This window comes from Lolium perenne, chromosome 3, assembly GCF_019359855.2.
Source record: "Lolium perenne isolate Kyuss_39 chromosome 3, Kyuss_2.0, whole genome shotgun sequence".
Taxonomy (NCBI): domain Eukaryota; kingdom Viridiplantae; phylum Streptophyta; class Magnoliopsida; order Poales; family Poaceae; genus Lolium; species Lolium perenne.
The window spans coordinates 143,410,583-143,430,673 of record NC_067246.2 but is presented as its reverse complement, the minus strand read 5'-3'; the positions used below and the strand labels follow the sequence as shown (position 1 = coordinate 143,430,673).

Sequence of the window (20,091 nt, the reverse complement as noted above, 5' to 3'; positions counted from 1 at the left end):
TGAATGGCTGAGGAGAATTTGTAATGTACCCTAAGTAGAATTTGTATTGTACCCTAAGTGTCACTCGTAATGTAATGTATTTGAACTGCTACTTGTGTTGTTTCTGATTGAAATAGGCCGATGATTATAACTAGGGATCATAGTATGAGGAGATGATTGATCAGAACCTATATTCTGATCAAACACCTCCTCCATATGTCCTCATATTATGAGGTCTATGATACCTTGCTTTGCATTTTCTGCTTCTTCAGTTTTGCATTGGCCAATGATTAAACAATGGCACAACAGAAGGCAAGGTGTTGCCCTCAAACTAATTTATGTGTGCCATATTCCTTGCACACTAGACTTAGTTTGTGGACGGTCCCTCTTCATGTCGTGTGATCCAATATATGAGGCCTCCTTTTGGTTTGTCTTGTGCATTGGCCAATGATTCAACAATGGCACAACGGAAGGCAAGGTGTTGCCCTCAAACTTAGATGTGTGTGCCATATTACTGGCATACTAGACTTAGTTTGCGGACAGTTCCTTTGCCTGCCGTATGACCCTATATATGAGGCCTCTTTTTGGTTTGTCTAGTGCATTGACCAATGATTCAGCAATGGCACAATGGAAGGCAATGTGCTGCCTTCAAACTCAGTCGTGTGTGCCACTTTTCTTGCACGCTAGACTTAATTTGGGGCAATCTCTTTGCCTGCCGTGTGACCAAATGTATGAGGCCTCTTTTGGTTTTCTTCTGTGTTGGCCAATGATTCAAATATGACACCATGGAAGGCTAGGTGGTGGCCTCAAACTTAGTCATGTGTGCAACGACTGTTGCACACTACACTTAATTGTGGCCACTCCCTATGCTTGCCTTCTGGCCCAATGTATGATGCCTTGTATGCTTCTTCACTTCTGCATTGGCATGTTATTCAACGAAGGCACAATGGAAGTCAAGGTGTTGCCCTCAAACTTAGTCGTGTGTGTCACATTACTTGCACACTAGACTTAGTTTGAGGGCGGTCCCTTGAGCTTCCGTGTGAGCCAATGTATGAGGCCTCACCATGTCCGTTTTCATCTATACTTGTGAGCACCCACACCTCTAATGGCATGTGTTCTTGTGGAAGACTGAGAAGGTCATGCTTGGGTCAACTGCTGAGGTTCCTGACGAGGGACCGTCGAAGAAGCATCGTGGAAGGCCGACTAACGTCGACCACTTCCAGAACGAGGTAGGGCCAGACCAGTTCCTGCGCATCGTCTTCAAGCCCACCTTCGGCCAGCTCCTGATCCCTGAAGCTTTCGTCAAGTGGTTTGGGGAAATCCCTTCCAACATCGTCATCCGCAGCAACACAAGATGACACTGGAGGATGACTACAATGAGAGAAGTCGATGCCGCATTCATCAACCAGGGGTGTGCGGGCTTCGCCACCACCCATCAGCTCAAGGTAGGCCAGTTCCTCACCTTCAAGAAGGTGTCCTCCTTTGGTGTGGTCATCTTCGACCACACCTGCACTAAGGTGATGACCAGGTGCTCGTACCATGGTGATGCCACAAAGTGTGTTGTCTTTGAAGATCATGTCCGAAACTTACCTGGTACTATGTCGCTGCTACCATGTCGTCTCTAGTGTCTAATGGTGTCTGCTTGTTGTTCGTGTCGTGTTCTGGACTATGATTGTGTCTGAACAATGGTGTATCCTGAACTAGTACCGTCTATGATCACTACTAAGTTTGCCTGTGATTCCATTATGTTTTTGCTTATGCATTGATCACTGGTAGCCTCACCACTGAAGGGAAAAAGGGATTTTGGGTTGCAACCAAAGAATAGGAGCGATGTTCTGGACTCATACTAGGACTGAAAACTGACTTACCAAACGAGCAGAACCCAAATCTCCACGGGACTGGTTCGTGGCCCGTCTCGGACGCGCAGGTGGTTTCTTCCCACTGACGCAATAGTAAAAAAATCGATTGAGGTGACCAAATGGGCTGTAGGCTACACCATGCCTTCATCGAGCGGGCACTACCTAAACATGCATTAGGTGATTTAAGAGTAAATTCCATTTTTTACTCCTTAGTTTGTCATTTGTGACAGTAATTACCTCATTTAGTAAAAATTCTTCTGCTTTACCCCATTTTGTGAAATTTGTGCCAACTCTTACCTCATTTAGTGAAACTTGTGTCATTGCCGTGAATGCATGAACCCACCGTCACTATGAACTCCATCTCGCGCGCTCTGACAAGGGACAATCATCCGATGGCGCGGCATATGGCACGGCAGAGTACGTCAACGTCCGCGCCAAACGCCAGGTCAATGACGGGTCATTCTGCTGAACATCAGACAGAGCACGGCGTGCATGGCATCTATGACAGACCTTGACACTGCGGAACATTCACTGCTATTAGGTCCCTAGTCGGCGTTCCAAGGCCGATTGACAGGCTATTCCTCGCAGTAATCGAATCCTTCGATCAACTCACCGGTCAAGCAGCTATCTGATGCGCGCAGATGTATATAGGTAGTGCGGCACTGCCACCTGATGCACATGGGAGGAAGAAGACATTGATCTCGCTGGAAGTACTTGGACAAATACGTTTAGATGGGAGTATGCGAGACTAGATAGCTCTATAGGTCGTTGGATGCAACTGGCGGGCTGATCAAGTTCATTACTATACCGGCACAGTAACATCAGTACTATAGATGATTCGTGCCCGCCGCTGGAAGAGGACGCAACAGAGCCAGGTGGGTATTAGGAAGGGAAATCGCTAGTGATAAAATATGTCAAGAAAAAACAAACGGCATGAGATGCGAAAAGATATATTGCTATGACAATTGAATCTCACTGAATAGAACAGTGTAAAATATTTAAATAGGGTAAGAATTGGCACACATTTCGCTAAATGGGGTAAAGTGGATAACTTTCTACTAAATGGGGCAATCATTGTCACAAATGACAAAATAAGGGGTAAAAAATAAAATTTACTCGTGATTTAATGCATGATCAACACACATGTTTAACGTTTCCGTAATGATGTATTATTACTGTAGTTCTAATAACATGCACTAAGCTACTAACTAATCTCCTAGAATCACTCTAGGAACAAGCTGACAAACTCTATTTACTAACAAACTAGATGACCAGATCATTCTAGAGTGCATGTTTTGAGTTCTCAAAGATTCGACCATTCGAGGTCGATGGCTTTTAAACAGGGCAAAAACATCACCGATTGACAGTTCCATAACTTACTTCCTAATGCTAACCGCTATAGCCTATAGGCAATGAACAGCCACGAAGACAAGTAACCTGACAGAAAGTTGCCAAAGATCTAGGATCTCTTAGTTAACTCCAAGTTTAGTTGCATTTTTTTAGGGAAAGTATAGTATATATATTTATTACACATTATGATGAGTCCTGAAAGTTCTAAGTGTACCCAGCGACTACACCCTTGCCCACCATGCGAGACATAGTGCGGTCAGGTAATAACAAACGGCAGCAGGCCGTAGAACCGAAGGCGAAGCCGAGCTGTTGTAGTAGGGTAGGTAACCGGTAGGAGGTGGTTGGTAGTACGGCTGCTGGGGCGTGTTCTGGCCGCCGCAGCAAACGACTGGCACCGGCGGGCACGGCGCCTTCGTGCCCGGGGAGGCCGGTGTCGACGGCGAAGGTGGGGGCCCTCCGTAGATAGGCAGCGGCTGCGGCTGCGACGGTGGCTGGCATCCTCCGCCGTTACATAGGAAGGGACCCGAGGTGGCGTTGCCGCCCGCGTTGCCGTAGTCCGAAGCCGTCGCCATAGCCGTAGTTGCCAGCAGCAACACCAAGGCATGCAGCAAGAGGACCGTCATAGTGTTTGATGTTGTAGTATTTGTTGCTGCTGCTGTGCTGCGTTCTGAGTAGGTATTCTCTAGCTTCCGTGTGTTGTGGCTTGTGGATGGCGTATATATTCAGCCACAGTACGCGCATGGAAGGCATGCATCATGACACATGGATAGCAACGTGTTCGACGCTAGGCTACCATACGATATGTGGACATGGAGACACTAGCTAGCCGCTTGGTCTCTTGTCCTAGATATACGTGCGTACATATATACTTACAAGTGGTTTCCAGCATGTTTCCTCGAGAAACTAGCTCGGTGACCCTTCGGCGGGCCGACCTGGTGATAAATAAGGCTGATCATAGCGAAAATGTCATTCTGAACCCGAGCTCAGATGAGCTCGTTGAGATCGGCAGTATCGCTCCGTATGCTAGTTCGTATGCCTATATTTTAATCGAACGTCTGCTGTTCCATGGCCCACCTCGCCGTTAGCAGTTCCCAACAGAAATGGGCGTCCGTAACTGGTTCAGAATTAGGTTGATGGAAGGTACCGCTCGCAGTAGATTATGTACCTTAGGCACACACGGAGCGGTCATTTATTCTGGAAGCCATCCGCTGTTAACCTAAAAACCAGCACCTGTCGGCTCTCATCGCTTCTCCCCGTTTCCTTTCCCCATCTCGGATTCTACCTCATCTCGTGTTCACGTGTTCATCCCGTTATGGTGAGTCATGCAATATACACACCCTGACTGTATGCGAATATCACTCTTACAGTACTTGTTTGCATCACATAGAAGAAAACATTGTGGTACATGTATGTGTCTTTCCATAAAAATAAAATGCATGCATTTCAACTTATCAAATGTCTTGCCCTAAGAGCATCTCCACCGGCGCCCCCCATAGCGGCCCCGATAGCGTTTTGGGGGCCGTCATCGAAAATGGGCTTACACCGACACGCCCCAAATAGCGCCAGCGCTTTTTCGATCCAGGTTGTATTCGAAGTTTCACAGGCCGCCTGGCACTTGCTAGTCATTGAAAACTGCATTTAAGCATTTCCTCAAGTTCTTCACAATTCTGACTGCCAGCACTTCATGTTTACGATTCAGATCGATCAGTGGAGAACTCGACTCTGTTGGGTCCATGATGAGGACATGCTTCTGATCGGTGTCCAGCACATACAGGCTGTAGCTATCCTGGTGGTAGAACGGGAGCATCAGCTACAAAAAAGTACCAGGTTTTAATTCCGATGTCATAAGGTTCCATCAAGAAAATGTAATTATATCAAATAGCTCAACTAACAGTTTTCACCAAGTAACATACCTTCTTCATCCATTGCAGCTTGTACGCAAGATGCTCGAAAGTCATCATCCTCTTGATGAACTCACCTGTGTGTTGTGCCAAGGCATTACTTTCTTTATGGCGACCTCCATGGCTCTACACTGATCTGCATTTCAGAGTTCCATAGGAAATCATCACAACATATGTCAACATCATTTTCCATTGACAAAAACATTTTCACATTTATACTCCACTTTGGGTTAAAAAAAAACCCTGTCAGGATTATCCGCAGAGCACAGCCTCCCATCATGGCTATAAATTCTGTGAATACCCACCTGAAGCTCTCGACCTGCTCATCCCTAACCATCACACCAGCTAATATGATACTATGGAAGTGATTATTAACCCCGACGAACAAACCAAATGGCATGTCATACAAATTCGTTTTGTATGTCGTGTCGAAGGTCAGTACATCACCAAAATATTTGTTCGCCCACATGAGGTTCTTGATGCGGCTTTCGCCGTCTGTCTGTACTCGAAACGTGAACTCAGGATCTTTCGTTGCCATCTCGGAAAATACTTGCATAGTTTTGTGTACGTCATCGTTCAGCCTGATCTCGACTTATCTTACCACACAATGTTTTTAGTGATTTCTTTGTGAAAGGAACATTCTCCATACCCCCCAAAGAAACTACCCACTATTGCATACACCTTGCCTATGTCTATGTTATTTTCCTTAAGCTGCTTCACTAGGTTTTTGGTGTACATGTCTATATGCTTGTGCGATGGCCAGTGCACTTTCACCCCACAAGTTCGAGAAAAAGAGTGGTTGTGTGATACCCAGTGCTCCGCGATGAAACACCCATTGTCTCCAGTCCTGAGCAAACCAATCAAGGCGGGGCACTCACACCTGCACGACCTTGTATGATCTTTCTCCGGCTTCCCCCTGAAACATGTAACTCGTGTTACCAGGTTTAGCATGACATCAAAACCACTACCAACAGTAACCTGTCAACAATGAAATTACAGTTATCTCACCGAACAACCGCAGACTATCTCTTGCATACACTTTGCCCTCACAACATTCAGATGGCTCTTGCCATACCATATACCAAAACCATTCTCTCAAGAATACAGATGATAGAAATCATATGCTTCGTTAAGCGAGTCGAAGCTCATCCCAAGTTCTACCTTTATGACATTCTCCGACGGGTTCTCGGCAAAATCTCTCAATGTCTGCTCGAGCGCGCCCATTCTCCCAAGAATACAGATTGTAGAAATCATATGCTTCATTAAGCGAGTTGAAGCTCATCCCAAGTTTTACCTTTATGACATTCTCTGATGGGTTCTCGGCAAAATCTCTCACTGTATGCTCGAGCGCGCCCATTCTCCCTGGACAAGGTGCCCTTTCAAGTGGTGCTTTGCCCACCCTAAGCCTGCAAATAATTAATCGGAATGTACACTGTCAAGTGAAACCCACTGCATCACGTACATAAAATACACCGATTTTTTCTCCTAAATCTTTGCCCACAGCATTTCTGTAGTGTCACTACATGCGGTTCCTACAGCTCACAAATTGGTTAGGCTCTGATTTACCTTTTCGACCACCCAGGAGCTTTCGGATCTGGGCGCACTACGGACTGTGTTGATTCTTTGTTCCCGCTGCCCCCTGAACTGCCTGACTGAACTCCATCTCCTCCAACCTACAGAACACCCTGCTGTAGCCCCAGCGCCGATTCTGCTGCTGCAACTACTCCGCCACCACAGCGGACACCTCGCCGTCCGCGGGCTGCACTATCCCCTCCGTATCGAGAAATAAGGGCTCAAAGTTCTCGCCGGCACCCTCGTGCACCGGCGCTCTGCCGTAGGAATCAAAGGATAAGCTACACTGGATGTACCAATATTCACAAAAATCGTATGCAGTGCTACTCAGGGAAGCCATATCAACATACCCGGCAATCGGATCTAGGGGGAAATCCATCTGCTTCCTCTCCTTTCCATCCGGACCTGCAAATCGCTTCTTCCGCCGCCTCTTCTTCCCACGGAGATGCTCTCTCACTTCGCTGACCAGAGTAATCGCCACCTAACCATCCAGGTTTCTGTACCACTAACACAGGAAAACTCAGACATGTACCACCAGTATAGCGTAACTGCCGTCGCCCAGGTCCGTCAGTCCACGTGATACCGTATCCCGATGAAAACTACGTACATAATTGTTTCTACATGAGCTGGCCGTCGCACCTGCCAACGTCAGGCCCGATGGCACAGATCCCCAGGCAAGTTGGACGGTCCACAAAAAGGGCTCAGATGAGCTCGGGAGCAGAAATGCCCATCCCAGTGGTAAGTATCATGCATATGATACTTGTGTATGATACTATCTCTATAGTGGTTAGTATCATGAAGTAGTATCATAGTGATGCTATATTTATTGCTTTTTAGAATCTCAATGCAAATTTGTGCATAAGATTTGTTTGGCATTAACTTTTCTCGTGACATGCGCTATGTTACTCTAATCTCCTCTTTCCTCCTTAATTAGCTGCCACATCAGCATTTTTATGGGACCAATGTGCATGATACTAGCTATGATACTAGCACTATGGCTAGCCTAATCCGTTTTTATCTATTTGGATCGGTTCACCAATAAAATGCGTCTCGTAGTTCGGCCGATCAAGATGGTGCGCATAGCGGCGCGACCTATCTATCCGCTGGCTATTTAGCCCGCTCACACAAAACAAATAATTTGACATGAAGTTTAAAAAGCGCAAGAAAATTTGATAGAAGTTTCATTAATTCAAACATAATTAAGTTTCATTAATTCAAACATAATTTATATAGTTTAAAACTAAAATCTAAACCCTAGTTTGTTGCGCCGCTATCTTCTTCATCGGAAGATGAGGGACCTCCAGGCCTCCAGGAACGCCTCTAGTTGAGGGACCTCCAAGCCTCCGGCGGCTGCGGCTGCGGCGACGCGTACTGCGGCGGTTGCGCGTACTGTGGTGGTGTGGCTGGCGGCACGTACTGCGGGGAGGTGGGACCATCAAATCGCTTCCAAACGGGCTCGCGGCCAGACACACTCTTAAAATAATATCTTTAACAAGATCATTGTCAGACACAACAAATTAAGGCAAGACCTTGAATTTTCACCTTAAAAGATAAGACATTGAACTTCACCTACCGTTGCTGCCCCCACTTGCATACTATTGTTACAACATCCAGAATACCAAGCAAATCCTCAATAACACCACGACTCGATCCTCCACTTGCTGCCCACACTTGCATACTATTGTTACAACATCCAGAATACCAAGCAAATCCTCAATAACACCACGACTCGATCCTCCACTGCTAGTTCTTCATTTCGGCATTCAAGAAATTCTCCATCTCTAATACATCATGGATTAGAATGTCATCTGCTGGCAACACAGAACAGAACTTCTCGTCGCTACCTCCAGAACCAAACGATCGGAATAAATGCATAGGTGCGCACACCGAATACCTCCCAAAACCAGCAAACTCCAGGCACGAGTACTATTACATTTGCTAGCGAAGCCTTCCGGAACTCAACATCCAGCCAAATACAGACGGACATGCATAAGAAAATCTTTGTCTTGGCGCAAGAGAGATCCGCGGACCACCACCTTTATTCATGCCGATCCAGCATCCCCCACGTGACCCACCGGAAACCTGGAAGCCACCGCTCCAAACCGTACCAACGACCAAAAGGCAAGGCCGACAGGGAAAGGAGACGACAATGCAGGATCGATCCTCCACCGGAACCGGCCCAAAGAGTAGCCAAGATCGAGATCAGGGGGGTGGGGGCTAGGAGACATCCATATCTGGATCTGGGATCACCACCACCGCCACCTGCCGGCCCAGCATCTTTACTCCATCCATGGCGTCGCCGGGAAGAGATCTCTACCTCCACCTCGACCAGGGGCTTCACCCAGGCTGCACGGCGATGACCCGACCAGACCCGCCCTAGCGGCCATGGCGGGGATCCCCGACGACCTCCACCCCCAACCACCTTCGTCGGCTGGGCCGCCGCCACCACGGCGAGAGCCGGCAGCAGCGACGGCAAGAGGAGCGCGTGGCGGGGGGCTTGGCGGCGGCCCGACAAGATCGGCCCCGAAGTCGCCCTAGGGAGCGCCTTTTTGTTTATTAGTGTATTTCAATAATAATGTAACACATAACTGTTACTCCTATATGTAACTCTGCCACAAAATAAAGATCTCTCTGAATATAACTCTTAATCTGACAACAGAACACATTACAACTAGACACGCATGGTAAGCGCAATAATCTGTTCAATAAATATGATGTTGTGCAGACGATGAAAAACACCAGTGGCAACTGGTAACCCAGTTTCACTATCCAGGGAAGTGGGCGTACCCTTATCCTAAAGCAGTCGCTCACTGCTTAGGAGTGCCAACGATCAATCTGATCTCACCTGCCAGGATATGGACACCGTGTTAGCGAAGTTAATCATAAGTGATTTCACGGAAATAGGTAAGTGGGTGCCCGGTATTACAGGAGATGCAGAGCCAGAGAAGTTCCTGCTCCTGCTAGGGCTTCTGCTCACAGATTTTCCAGGAGAGGCCTGCAAAAGAATCCCATTAATTGCTTTGAACAAACGACTGAAGTAAAGATTCGGTCAGCTCATCTTAAAAGACTTACAGAAGAAACTGGGGATCGGGATCTTGACAGCGATCTGCAAAAAGTTACACAAACAAAGTTCATTACAAGGGAGTGTTGAGTCATCCTAACACCAAAACCTATCAGCTATGAATGCAACAGTATGTCAAGAACTTCAGATATCCTGACAAAGAAACCACAGTGCAATTTACGCATTTGCCTATCAGGTCTGACTAATAAAACTGAAACTGAACATAAAACCTAACCAAGACGTGCATCCTCATTTGTTAATGACAATCTCTTGGCATGTACACTTGCCCAGAAAATGATTAAGCGGTACTTGTGATTCATTCTTCTCTATTTTAAAAACAACAACAGCAAAGCCTTTTGTCCCAAGCAAGTTGGGATAGGCTTGGCTAGTTTTAAATTATACTTTTAGAAGAATGTCAAGATAAATTAGCAGAAAGCTTAAAGTTCCATAAAAATGAGGGCCTCATTGATGATTATTGCAAATTAAGCCTACAATATACACCATTTAAATAATGCCACAAGACCCACTCCACATATCCTTACTGTCAAGACTATCTTGCTCCTAGGACTTGTTGCCACTCGCCATATATTTGGTGATAATCCATCTCTACTATCCATAGTTCCAAATCTCAACACATCCAATTATCTACGAAAGAAGTCCCCAGATCGCAGCATGGCCAGATCTAGGAAAAACAAAGATAATCTTAAACATTGCAGGTTAGCCAGCCAGCAGTGCATGTTCCATCATTCATTGGACCATAAAGGAAACAAAGCTAACATTCAAAGATAGTGATTCCTCACAAGAATTAATCATTGGTGATATCAAATTAAGGAAGAATGATCAAACATCAGGACAACCATTCTGGGACCTATTTATGTTTCTGTAACCTTAAATGACATGCATGCAAAAGCTCTTTCTCTTGTGATACAATTACCAGGCTCCTGACCTCCTTTCAGAAGGTCCAGTGGTCGGGATACTTAGACTGCGACTTCACAATGCAAACACCAAGAGGTTACACCAAAGAGAAAATAAGAAGAGGTACGGCAGGTGCGCTAGACAAAACACTGTGGCACACATGACAACCATCACCACAAATGACCACATGCAGTCCAAGTAGCATATCGCTGGTGCCATCAGAAGGTGTCAAAATGCCTCGTGATTGCAAAATGGCACAACATCACTCGCATATCAGGCAAATCACCATGTAACAATATTGGACAACGCGCAAGTCAACAAATGCAGATGGCAGAACTGTGCGATTGTGAGCATCATCTCGTCCGTGGATCGAGCCCGAAGAATTTGCAATATAAGGGGACACCTGTGTCACCGAAGGCACCACAGGAACAACAAGAGCAGATGGCAGAACTGTGTCGCCTACAGGCCCTCTCATCCCGCTCTCATTCGCCTCCCGGCAATCACCAAGACGCATGTCAACCTGGCCGATTGGGGTTCCCATGCAATACCTTCAAGAAGGGTAACGAGGCCAAAAGGAGTCGGTGTTGCTGATGTTTCGCCCAGGAAAACAACGAGGGGAGGTATATCTCCATGACCACGCCTCTAGAAAGGTTTAGGACGCTGAAGGGCACTGCCGTGGTCGCTCAGAACCAGTGATTTCTCCAGGAGCACGTGCCCCATCTCAAATCCAGCACCTCCATGGCGTGACCACAACCATGGGGAAGGGGCTTCGCCAACCGCGCGCCGCACCAAGGGCAGCCCGTACTTGCCAGACAAAACATCTGGAGAGAAGCTTACTTGACGGCGCAAAACAGTGGAGGACCGCCATCCAACAGAAATGGATAGCAGGTGCCACTCGTGAGAGAAAAGAGACAGCCACACCTCGGCGCGGACCTGTACTGGGCAGCAGGGGCGGCCGTGTGCGCAGCATGGCGCCATGGTGACGGGCCAGTGGTGGAGCCAGGACAACAACCCTGTGTTGTCAGCTTAATGTTGTGTAGTCAAATACATGTATTTGTATAAATTTTTAATATTTTTTTGCACATTTTCAGCTTGTATTGTCGAAAACTGTGTATTCATTTGACTACACAGCTCAAGTGTGGCTCTGCCACTGCCACGGGCATCCCGTGCCAGCATAATTCGGACGTGGACGTGTGCCACCAAGAGGCAGCATACCGGATCTCAGCCATCACCTAGGACACAAGGAAATGGAGAAAGGACAATCCTGGGAGCACTAGGGGGGCACAGGGAAGGACTAGGCAGGGAAAACTGTGAGGACGTGAGACACAACAGCGCCGGCAGCAATGCGATTCGTGGCCAGAGGAGGTCAAGGTAAATAACATAATACTGAATCAAAAACCTCCCGAGTCGCCTGGTGGGTTTCCTCCCATATCTTTCATGAACTGAATTCATGGAAAAAAATAGCGCGCTATTTCGACGCTAATAGCACGCTATAGCGTTTCTAGACAGCCCACGCTACATCATTTCGGCGCTATAGCGTGCTATAGCGCGCTATTAGCACGCTATAGCACGCTAATAGCGTATTTTTCGGCCGACGCTATTTTGCTATAGCGCGCTATTTTTTTCCTTGACTGAATTACTGGTACTTCTCACAAAATAACTTGGAGGTAAATACAAAATCGCAAACCTTTGATCCACGGGTAAGGGGGACCAGGAGACAGATCTAAGGAACAATGTGCTCAAGAATCAGTACCGGCGTGTAGATCATGAAGAGAACAAATTAAGATACCTGCTATAGCTGCGACTTCTTGAGTAAGAGACGCTAAGGCTTCTGCTTCTTGATCTAGCATTATACTCCCTCACCTACAATAGAGTAGCAACATATTCAAGTTTTGTTGGTTTCAGATAGCTTATCACGTGTGCCACACGATGGAAAATATTCAAGTTTAAAATCAAACAGACATGCAAATACTATCTTAAATACTATATTAAATTATTAATGGAAAAGAAGTAAACCCATACCCTGATATATGCCCGTGAAAATGCATTTCTGAATTCTGTATCATCAAGCTTCCTAATCTGCAAAATTACCAAGAAGATTGTGAAAATGTACATCACAGCGAAAACAGGGATGAACCACAAATCGCCAAAATGCGTTCTCAACAGATCCCCTCCCATAGCAATGAATAGTTTTCACAATAATTTAACATTACAGAGAGTGAAGGGTATAGAGAGCAAACCTACCGCGTATTTCATGTCATCATAGTTTGTATAATCCACAATTCCAACAATTTCTGAAACACAAATAAAATCAATTGCCATCAATATTGTGTGCATCACACTGAACTATGATTTGAACAATGGATACATTTATGACAACAGATCCAAACAATTAGCTCCTCAATCTTATAGTGTGTGCACTACTACAATGTTTACATACTGGGAAAAGAAAATTAGAAGCATTATCACTAACCTCCAGCCTCCCGGTATACATCAGAAAAACAGACATCACCAGCCCGTCGCATGTGGTCCTGAATAAGTGAAGTTAACTAGTGCACAGCAAAATCAACAAACAGAAGTCATATACAATTCCAGTACCTTCAGATCTTGCCATGACGCTGACGAAGGTAAACCATCCACCATAACTGTGTGGTTCTCAACATGAAGATCTAAATGAGAATCCACATCAACAAATATCAATCATCTTTTAAGAAGATGGAGGTACAAACCGCGGTACTCCGAGCGCCTAGAAACACCTCCACGGCGTCCACTGCTAAAGCTTCTTGGGGGATCGTGTGAGTACGATTGACCTCTTCCACCATGAGCTAATTCCACCTGAGAGAAAAATTTAAGAACACATGCATGAGGAAGAAACAAAACGACTTCACTTTCATAAAGCTAACATACAGTACAGTACACTCATACCCGCAACCTGTAGCCATCAAAGGTATACCCATCACGACCATATATTGCATCATCAGCGTCACGGGGATCCTCAAACTACAAAAGCATCAGTTTTGTTAACATCCAATACTTAGTCATATCAACCCCAAAAAAGACTAGCACTATATTACATCACATTTTTTATAATCATAATATCCCTTAGTCGAGAAATTATAATATAAAATGATAAAAATAGGCTGTCTTTTATCATAAATTCTGAATATAAGCTCCAAACAGCAGTAAAATATTTATATGACCATAACAAAAAAAACTGACCTCAACAAAAGCGTAACCAGGAGGTCTTGGAGGAATCTTCAAGTCAATATCCACGATACGGCCATACTGCATAATGATACATCAGAGAAGGAAATGAAGGCATGAATAAAGCCATTCTGTTTTCTACAATGCCATGGAAGTTGTTGTGAGCTGCAACCTATTGCAAATTTCCTTACTAATCTACAACTTACACTGAAAACATGATCAAGAATACCATCAATTTGTGCTACAGTATTATCATTTTATAACTGAAGAAGACACTAGAAAAGGAATTGCAAGTAATCATTATACAAGACTAAAGATATACCTTGTAAAAGAGATCCTCAACCTCCCTCTCTCGGATGTCCCCAGGGAGATTGCCCACATAAATGGTGCAGCTGTTACGCCTGCCCATCGTGTCTGCGGTTACAGAAGATAAAAGTTCATAGAGGTTATAGATGAAAGGGTAGGAGAAATGTAGTGCACTTCTAATTTTTTATGCAAAATATACTAACTCGGAGAGGGCAGAAAACAGTACAATTACAAAAAAAAAAAAAAAACTATAGCAATAGAAGAAAATAAGTTGCCGGTGATGTCTCATTGTCACCAGCAGGAAAAAAGATCTAAGAGACAAATTTATACTCTAATATGTGTAACGGATATTATGGATTTAATTTAACTACAGAATCACAAGAAAGCTGACAGAGTGCGGCCTTGGGTCCCGTCGTCTATCTTTTTACTACCTGTTGTGCCACAAAAATTCCCATTACCTATTATTAAAGTACGCCCAAATAACTGCACTGAACTTTGTCAAATCAACTATAAAATCATATAGCATCTGGCAATGGCATGGTACCCTAAACCGATCCTAATGGCATCACAAGGTCGTCAGTAGGAGGAAAAAGTGTCGATTCTTGGTACGCGGCAGCTGAACCACGGTCTTCGCTATGTGAACAAGATTTCACCGTTTCCGCAACGTTCTATCGCTTACATGAGACAAAGTCGAGAACAGAACCGTTGGTTGGATACAGTCAAACTCCTCGCATCGAGATTTAAAGAAGTGGTAAATCTATCCGTGGTTAGGCGAAAATAGAAATGGAAGCAAGTTGGACAGCGGATCTCTAATCGCGAAAAAAAAACACCTGTAGACCGACGACAAAAGGAAAGGCGACCTCGGGCCAGAAACTTACCCGGAAATTGCAGCGGCGAAGAGGAACTGCGCGGCAGAGACGGGAGAAAGTGGCGGAGAATTCGACGTGCTGGTGGTGATCGAAGAACAGGTGGATAAGTGTTCTGAGGTTTTCAGTTGGTGTCCCTGCGGAGTCGACAGGTCGGCGGCGGGTCGAGAAGCTTCGGGACTCCGCAGCCGACGCCGCGTGGAAAGGTAAATACGCCTAAAGGTGTTATTTTACATTTGTACCCTAAATTCTACTTTTTTTACACTAGAGAGCTCATTAAGAATAACAATTTTATCCACACTCCACATATGACAGATTAACGTCCGAGGGTTGGTTTTTCTTTTATGCGGGTAAAATATGGATCTTTATTAGACATTAGGGATTACAACAGACTCGAGTACAAGCTCCTCAAGAATTAAATCAACGCATAAACCCGTTCGAGCAAAGTTTGCTAAAACATAACTAATTTTAATTTGTCCACAATCCACTTTCTACAAAGGAGCATACTCTACTTTCATTGACTAGTGCTTTAATTTTACCTACAATGCTAGTATAAAGGAAAACGCTTCGTATCATTCGGACGATTCGAGCGACGTTGTTCACCGCCTCGCGCGAGCAACACGTGTATGCTGGCCCCACTCACCGCTTCTTTCCCTTATCTCCTAGCTTCGTCTAGTAGCCCTCCTCTGTTCATTATCTTCTTCCTCTGCCTCGAACGGAAATTCCAATAGCACAAGATATAATAGGTTTGCCAACTCTAGCAGTATTACCTTGAATTACCTTAGTGAAATCTTCGCATAAATAGACATCACGTGGAATCTTTTCATTTATTCTTTGATGGGCGAAATTGAGACTTCATGGTAATTTTTTCATAAGATTCATGACATCTTATAGCACACTTATTTGCAACAGTGGTGAGTAAATTTTTCTTCACCCTGCTTGGATATGGAGAAGATTCCACATATTCTTCTATTATAACAGAGAAAGCTTGTTGAACCTGTTTCTTAACTTTAGCAATATATGGTGAATCCTTAAGAGGTTCATTAAAAACTTTAAATCCTTTCTTAGAAACACTCAAATCAAATGATTAGCAAAAGATTTAGAAACTTCTACTAAAATATGAGGATCAAGACCAAATTTATTCTTTAATTCTTCAAATAATATAGTAGTGGAGAGTTTCTCTACACAAGTATATTCAAATTCAAAACGAGGCTTGTTACCTTTATCAAGATCCCATGCAGTTAATTATTAGCAATAGTATCTAATAAATTCCTTACTTCTTATTGAGTTCTATTAGTAAAACTCCCTTCAGATGAATTATACAGAAAAACCCTATGATGCTGGAGCAGTCTCACATATAAGTTTATCACTATAAGACTATCAGGAATACCATAACAAGGATTCTTATGGATGAGTTCATTAAGCCTCCCCCAAGGTTGAGCAATACTTTCTCCAACATGAGGCCACAAAATATAAATATGACAGCGATCATCATAAGCTTCTTTAGGAGTATAGAACTTGGTATAGAAGGCCTTTCTCAGAAATTCCCAATCAAAACGACATTTAACTTCCAGAGATCTAAACCATATGTGAGCATTAGCAGAAATAGACAGATATAATAACTTTATCTTCACATCATCATGAGGAACACCAACCAGTTTAAATAAAGAGCATAGATCTTAAATAGCATATAGATATCCCATATCAGTTTGACTTTTATTTCCTGTAAGGTTAGTTTTATAGCTTACTTGGCAATAGTAATTTGAATTTGAAACGCCACCTTAGATTCAGGTGGTTTCTCTTCATTTTCTTTAAAGATTGAGCATAAGGATAATTATATAAAATTAAGTCAATCTCCTCACAGCTAGACATACCCATGATGAGAGAGATAGTAAATAATAAAAATAGTAAAAGCTTTCTTACCATTTACTTACCAATAGCGCTACGCTTCCGGCAACGGCGCCAGAAAAGTGTCTTGATGGCTCGCAAGTACAGGAGATCAATTGTACTACTTCTTAATAAGAAAGGTTGTCGAAACCATGAGGAGCTGAAGGTATTGGTTAGCAGAATCGATAATAATAATAAAGTAGCAGTTTTGGTATTTTGGGTGTATAGTTTGCAATAGAAATAAAGTGTGGAAATTAACTGGAAAATAAGTAAAAGCGCTTCGATGAGAGAAAATCCCAATCCTCTATGCAGCAAGAGTACAAGCTCAAGTATGTGCTTATATGAGACTAAAGTTCCCGAGAGCATCATGGATTTACTGACATCTGAGTTCTACACAACATCGTAAGGGGTCCCCTAATTAGATGCAGCCATAGATATGTGCAAACACACCCCTTATGATGGGTCCTGCAGCCATATTCATGTGCAAGTATAGGAATTATTAAGACACAAATGTCCCGTTATAGCAATAAGATCATTAGTCCTAGAGAACCAACCTAAGGTTGGATGGTTAGGTGGGTGGTTGTACCCCCAACCCACCAGAGTTCAAACCCCAAGTTTGACATCTGTGTGTTTCATAAAGGCGTAATATTTATTCAGTGGGAGGCGACGTTCCCGTCGACAGCGAGACGCCTGTGGTGATTTCGTCAATTTCAAGATCCAATCCTCCAGCTCAGTCTTCTGGAGGTGATCATAGGGGTAGGGTGTGCGTGTGTGCATTCATAGTGGTGAGTGTATGCGCGTGTATATGACCGTCTATGTTTGTACTGTGTTTCTAAAAAAAAGATCATTAGTCCTCGACATAAACCCTTCTAATGCAACCTATATTATTGGAAAACAGTTTCTGGCAGTCCGTCCCTTCCAACACTAATGCATTACACTAAATTGCAACCCTATGAGCCCATATAGGTGAAGTAATATGTTGTTGATGTTCACATAAAACCATCATATAACAACATAAAAGATAGAAAACTTGACCAAATACTCATTGCACATCATATAAAATCATAGCCATATCATCCTATGCCCTTAGAAACGTGGGGAACTACTCAAGTGTCAAACATGGTATGGACGATAGGCATAATGATTACAACACAATCTGAATATGTAATCTCCCTACCAAATAATGAAGAAGTACCAATCACAAACATGCAATAGCACTAAAAACAATATTCGGGGATCAATTCAACACAAACTATGAGGGGGATGTGATACGCGTACAGCACGCGTCCGTTGGGAACCCCAAGAGGAAGGTGTGATGCGTATAGCGGCAAGTTTTCACTCAGTAAGAAACCAAGGTTTATCGAACCAGTAGGAGCCAAGAAGCACGTTGAAGGTTGATGGCGGCGAGATGTAGTGCGGCGCAACACCAGGGATTCCGGCGCCAACGTGGAACCTGCACAACACAACCAAAGTACTTTGCCCCAACGAAACAGTGAGGTTGTCAATCTCACCGGCTTGCTGTAACAAAGGATTAAATGTATAGTATGGATGATGATTGTTTGCAGAAAACAGTAGAACAAGTATTGCAGTAGATTGTATTCGATGTAAAAGAATGGACCGGGGTCCACAGTTCACTAGTGGTGTCTCTCCCATAAGATAAATAGCATGTTGGGTGAACAAATTACAGTTGGGCAATTGACAAATAGAGAGGGCATGACCATGCACATACATGATATGATGAGTATAGTGAGATTTAATTAGGCATTACGACAAAGTACATAGACCGCTATCCAGCATGCATCTATGCCTAAAAAGTCCACCTTCAGGTTATCATCCGAACCCCTTCCAGTATTAAGTTGCAAACAACAGACAATTGCATTAAGTATGGTGCGTAATGTAATCAATAACTACATCCTCAGACATAGCATCAATGTTTTATCCCTAGTGGCAACAGCACATCCACAACCTTAGAACTTTCTGTCACTGTCCCAGATTTAGTGGAGGCATGAACCCACTATCGAGCATAAATACCCCCTCTTGGAGTTACTAGCAAAAACTTGGCCAGAGCCTCTACTAATAACGGAGAGCATGCAAGATCATAAACAACACATAGATATAAATTGATAATCAACATAACATAGTATTCTCTATCCATCGGATCCCAACAAACACAACATATAGCATTACAGATAGATGATCTTGATCATGTTCGGCAGCTCACAAGATCCGACAATGAAGCACATAAGGAGAAGACAACCATCTAGCTACTGCTATGGACCCATAGTCCAGGGGTAGACTACTCACTCATCACTCCGGAGGCGACCATGGCGGTGTAGAGTCCTCCGGGAGATGAATCCCCTCTCCGGCAGGGTGCCGGAGGCGATCTCCTGAATCCCCCGAGATGGGATTGGCGGCGGCGGCGTCTCTGGAAGGTTTTCCGTATCGTGGCTCTCGGTACTGGGGGTTTCGCGATGAAGGCTATTTGTAGGCGGAAGGGCAGGTCAAGGGGCGTCACGAGGGGCCCACATGATAGGTCGGCGCGGCCAAGGGCTGGGCCGCGCCGCCCTATCATCTGGCCGCCTCGTGGCCCCACTTCGTTAGCTCTCCGGTCTTCTGGAAGCTTCGTCTGAAAATGTAACACCCCAAATTTCAATAAAAAGAAAGTTAGAGAATTCCAGAAAGCAAAATTTCAAACCAACAAAAACTTTTCTTTTGCATATAGTACCATGCATAGGACTTGTGCATTTGAGTGATATGCCATGATGATTGTTATTACTTGTATTTGATATGCTCTAAAACCCTAGTGTGATCATATGAAGATCACCAACCCAAATAGATCAAAGAGGAAGAAATTCCATTAAATGGAAAACCCTAAAAACCCTCACATATGCCCTATGGCATTTTTATAAATTTTGACCCTAGACCTATTTGGTCTTCACCATTAGTTGAGTAATGTTATTAAACACTTACTAAAACTTTTGGAATCAAAGATTCACAATTCAAATGGATTTCAAAAACAAATCCCACTCACATATGATAATGGTCAATTTTGACAATTCTAGTCTGATCACCACTTTGAGCCCTTGCCATTCATTTTTCCCAAACCAACTCTTGCTAACTCTTTGCACCATTTCAAAGTCAACATCAAGGTGAACAACTTTGGTGAAGATCATCATGCCAAATTCATCTTT

The 20,091-nt window shown here is 44.1% G+C and overlaps 1 protein-coding gene and 1 long non-coding RNA gene across 4 annotated transcripts; both read right to left on the bottom strand.

Annotated features, from left to right (window-relative positions):
• Positions 1-4,531: 4,531 nt before the first annotated feature.
• Positions 4,532-7,176, bottom strand: LOC127327079 (uncharacterized). 2 transcript variants are annotated; one of them, XR_007868343.1, is made up of 5 exons: positions 7,012-7,175; positions 6,656-6,918; positions 5,900-6,495; positions 5,102-5,225; positions 4,532-4,998 (listed from the first exon to the last, which is right to left on the bottom strand). It is a non-coding gene; the product is annotated as an uncharacterized lncRNA (long non-coding RNA). The 2 variants fall into 2 exon arrangements; XR_007868342.1 differs by having other exon boundaries at positions 5,102-6,495; positions 7,012-7,176.
• A 2,014-nt stretch (positions 7,177-9,190) lies between these two features.
• On the bottom strand, positions 9,191-15,224 carry LOC127327078 (serine/arginine-rich splicing factor SR30). Of its 2 annotated transcripts, XR_007868341.2 has the most exons (14): positions 15,026-15,224; positions 14,164-14,255; positions 13,857-13,922; positions 13,563-13,637; positions 13,367-13,472; positions 13,236-13,282; positions 13,111-13,168; positions 12,882-12,931; positions 12,660-12,716; positions 12,427-12,500; positions 10,265-10,404; positions 9,734-9,767; positions 9,588-9,656; positions 9,191-9,506 (listed from the first exon to the last, which is right to left on the bottom strand). XR_007868341.2 is itself a non-coding variant. In XM_051353863.2 (13 exons), the coding sequence occupies exons 2-13, from the start codon at positions 14,248-14,250 to the stop codon at positions 9,492-9,494; spliced, it is 738 nt and encodes a 245-aa protein (XP_051209823.1). In that variant the 5' UTR covers positions 14,251-14,255; positions 15,026-15,220; the 3' UTR covers positions 9,191-9,491. The 2 variants fall into 2 exon arrangements, 1 of the variants encoding a protein (XP_051209823.1); XM_051353863.2 differs by lacking the exon at positions 10,265-10,404 and having other exon boundaries at positions 15,026-15,220.
• Between the last annotated feature and the right edge of the window lie 4,867 nt (positions 15,225-20,091).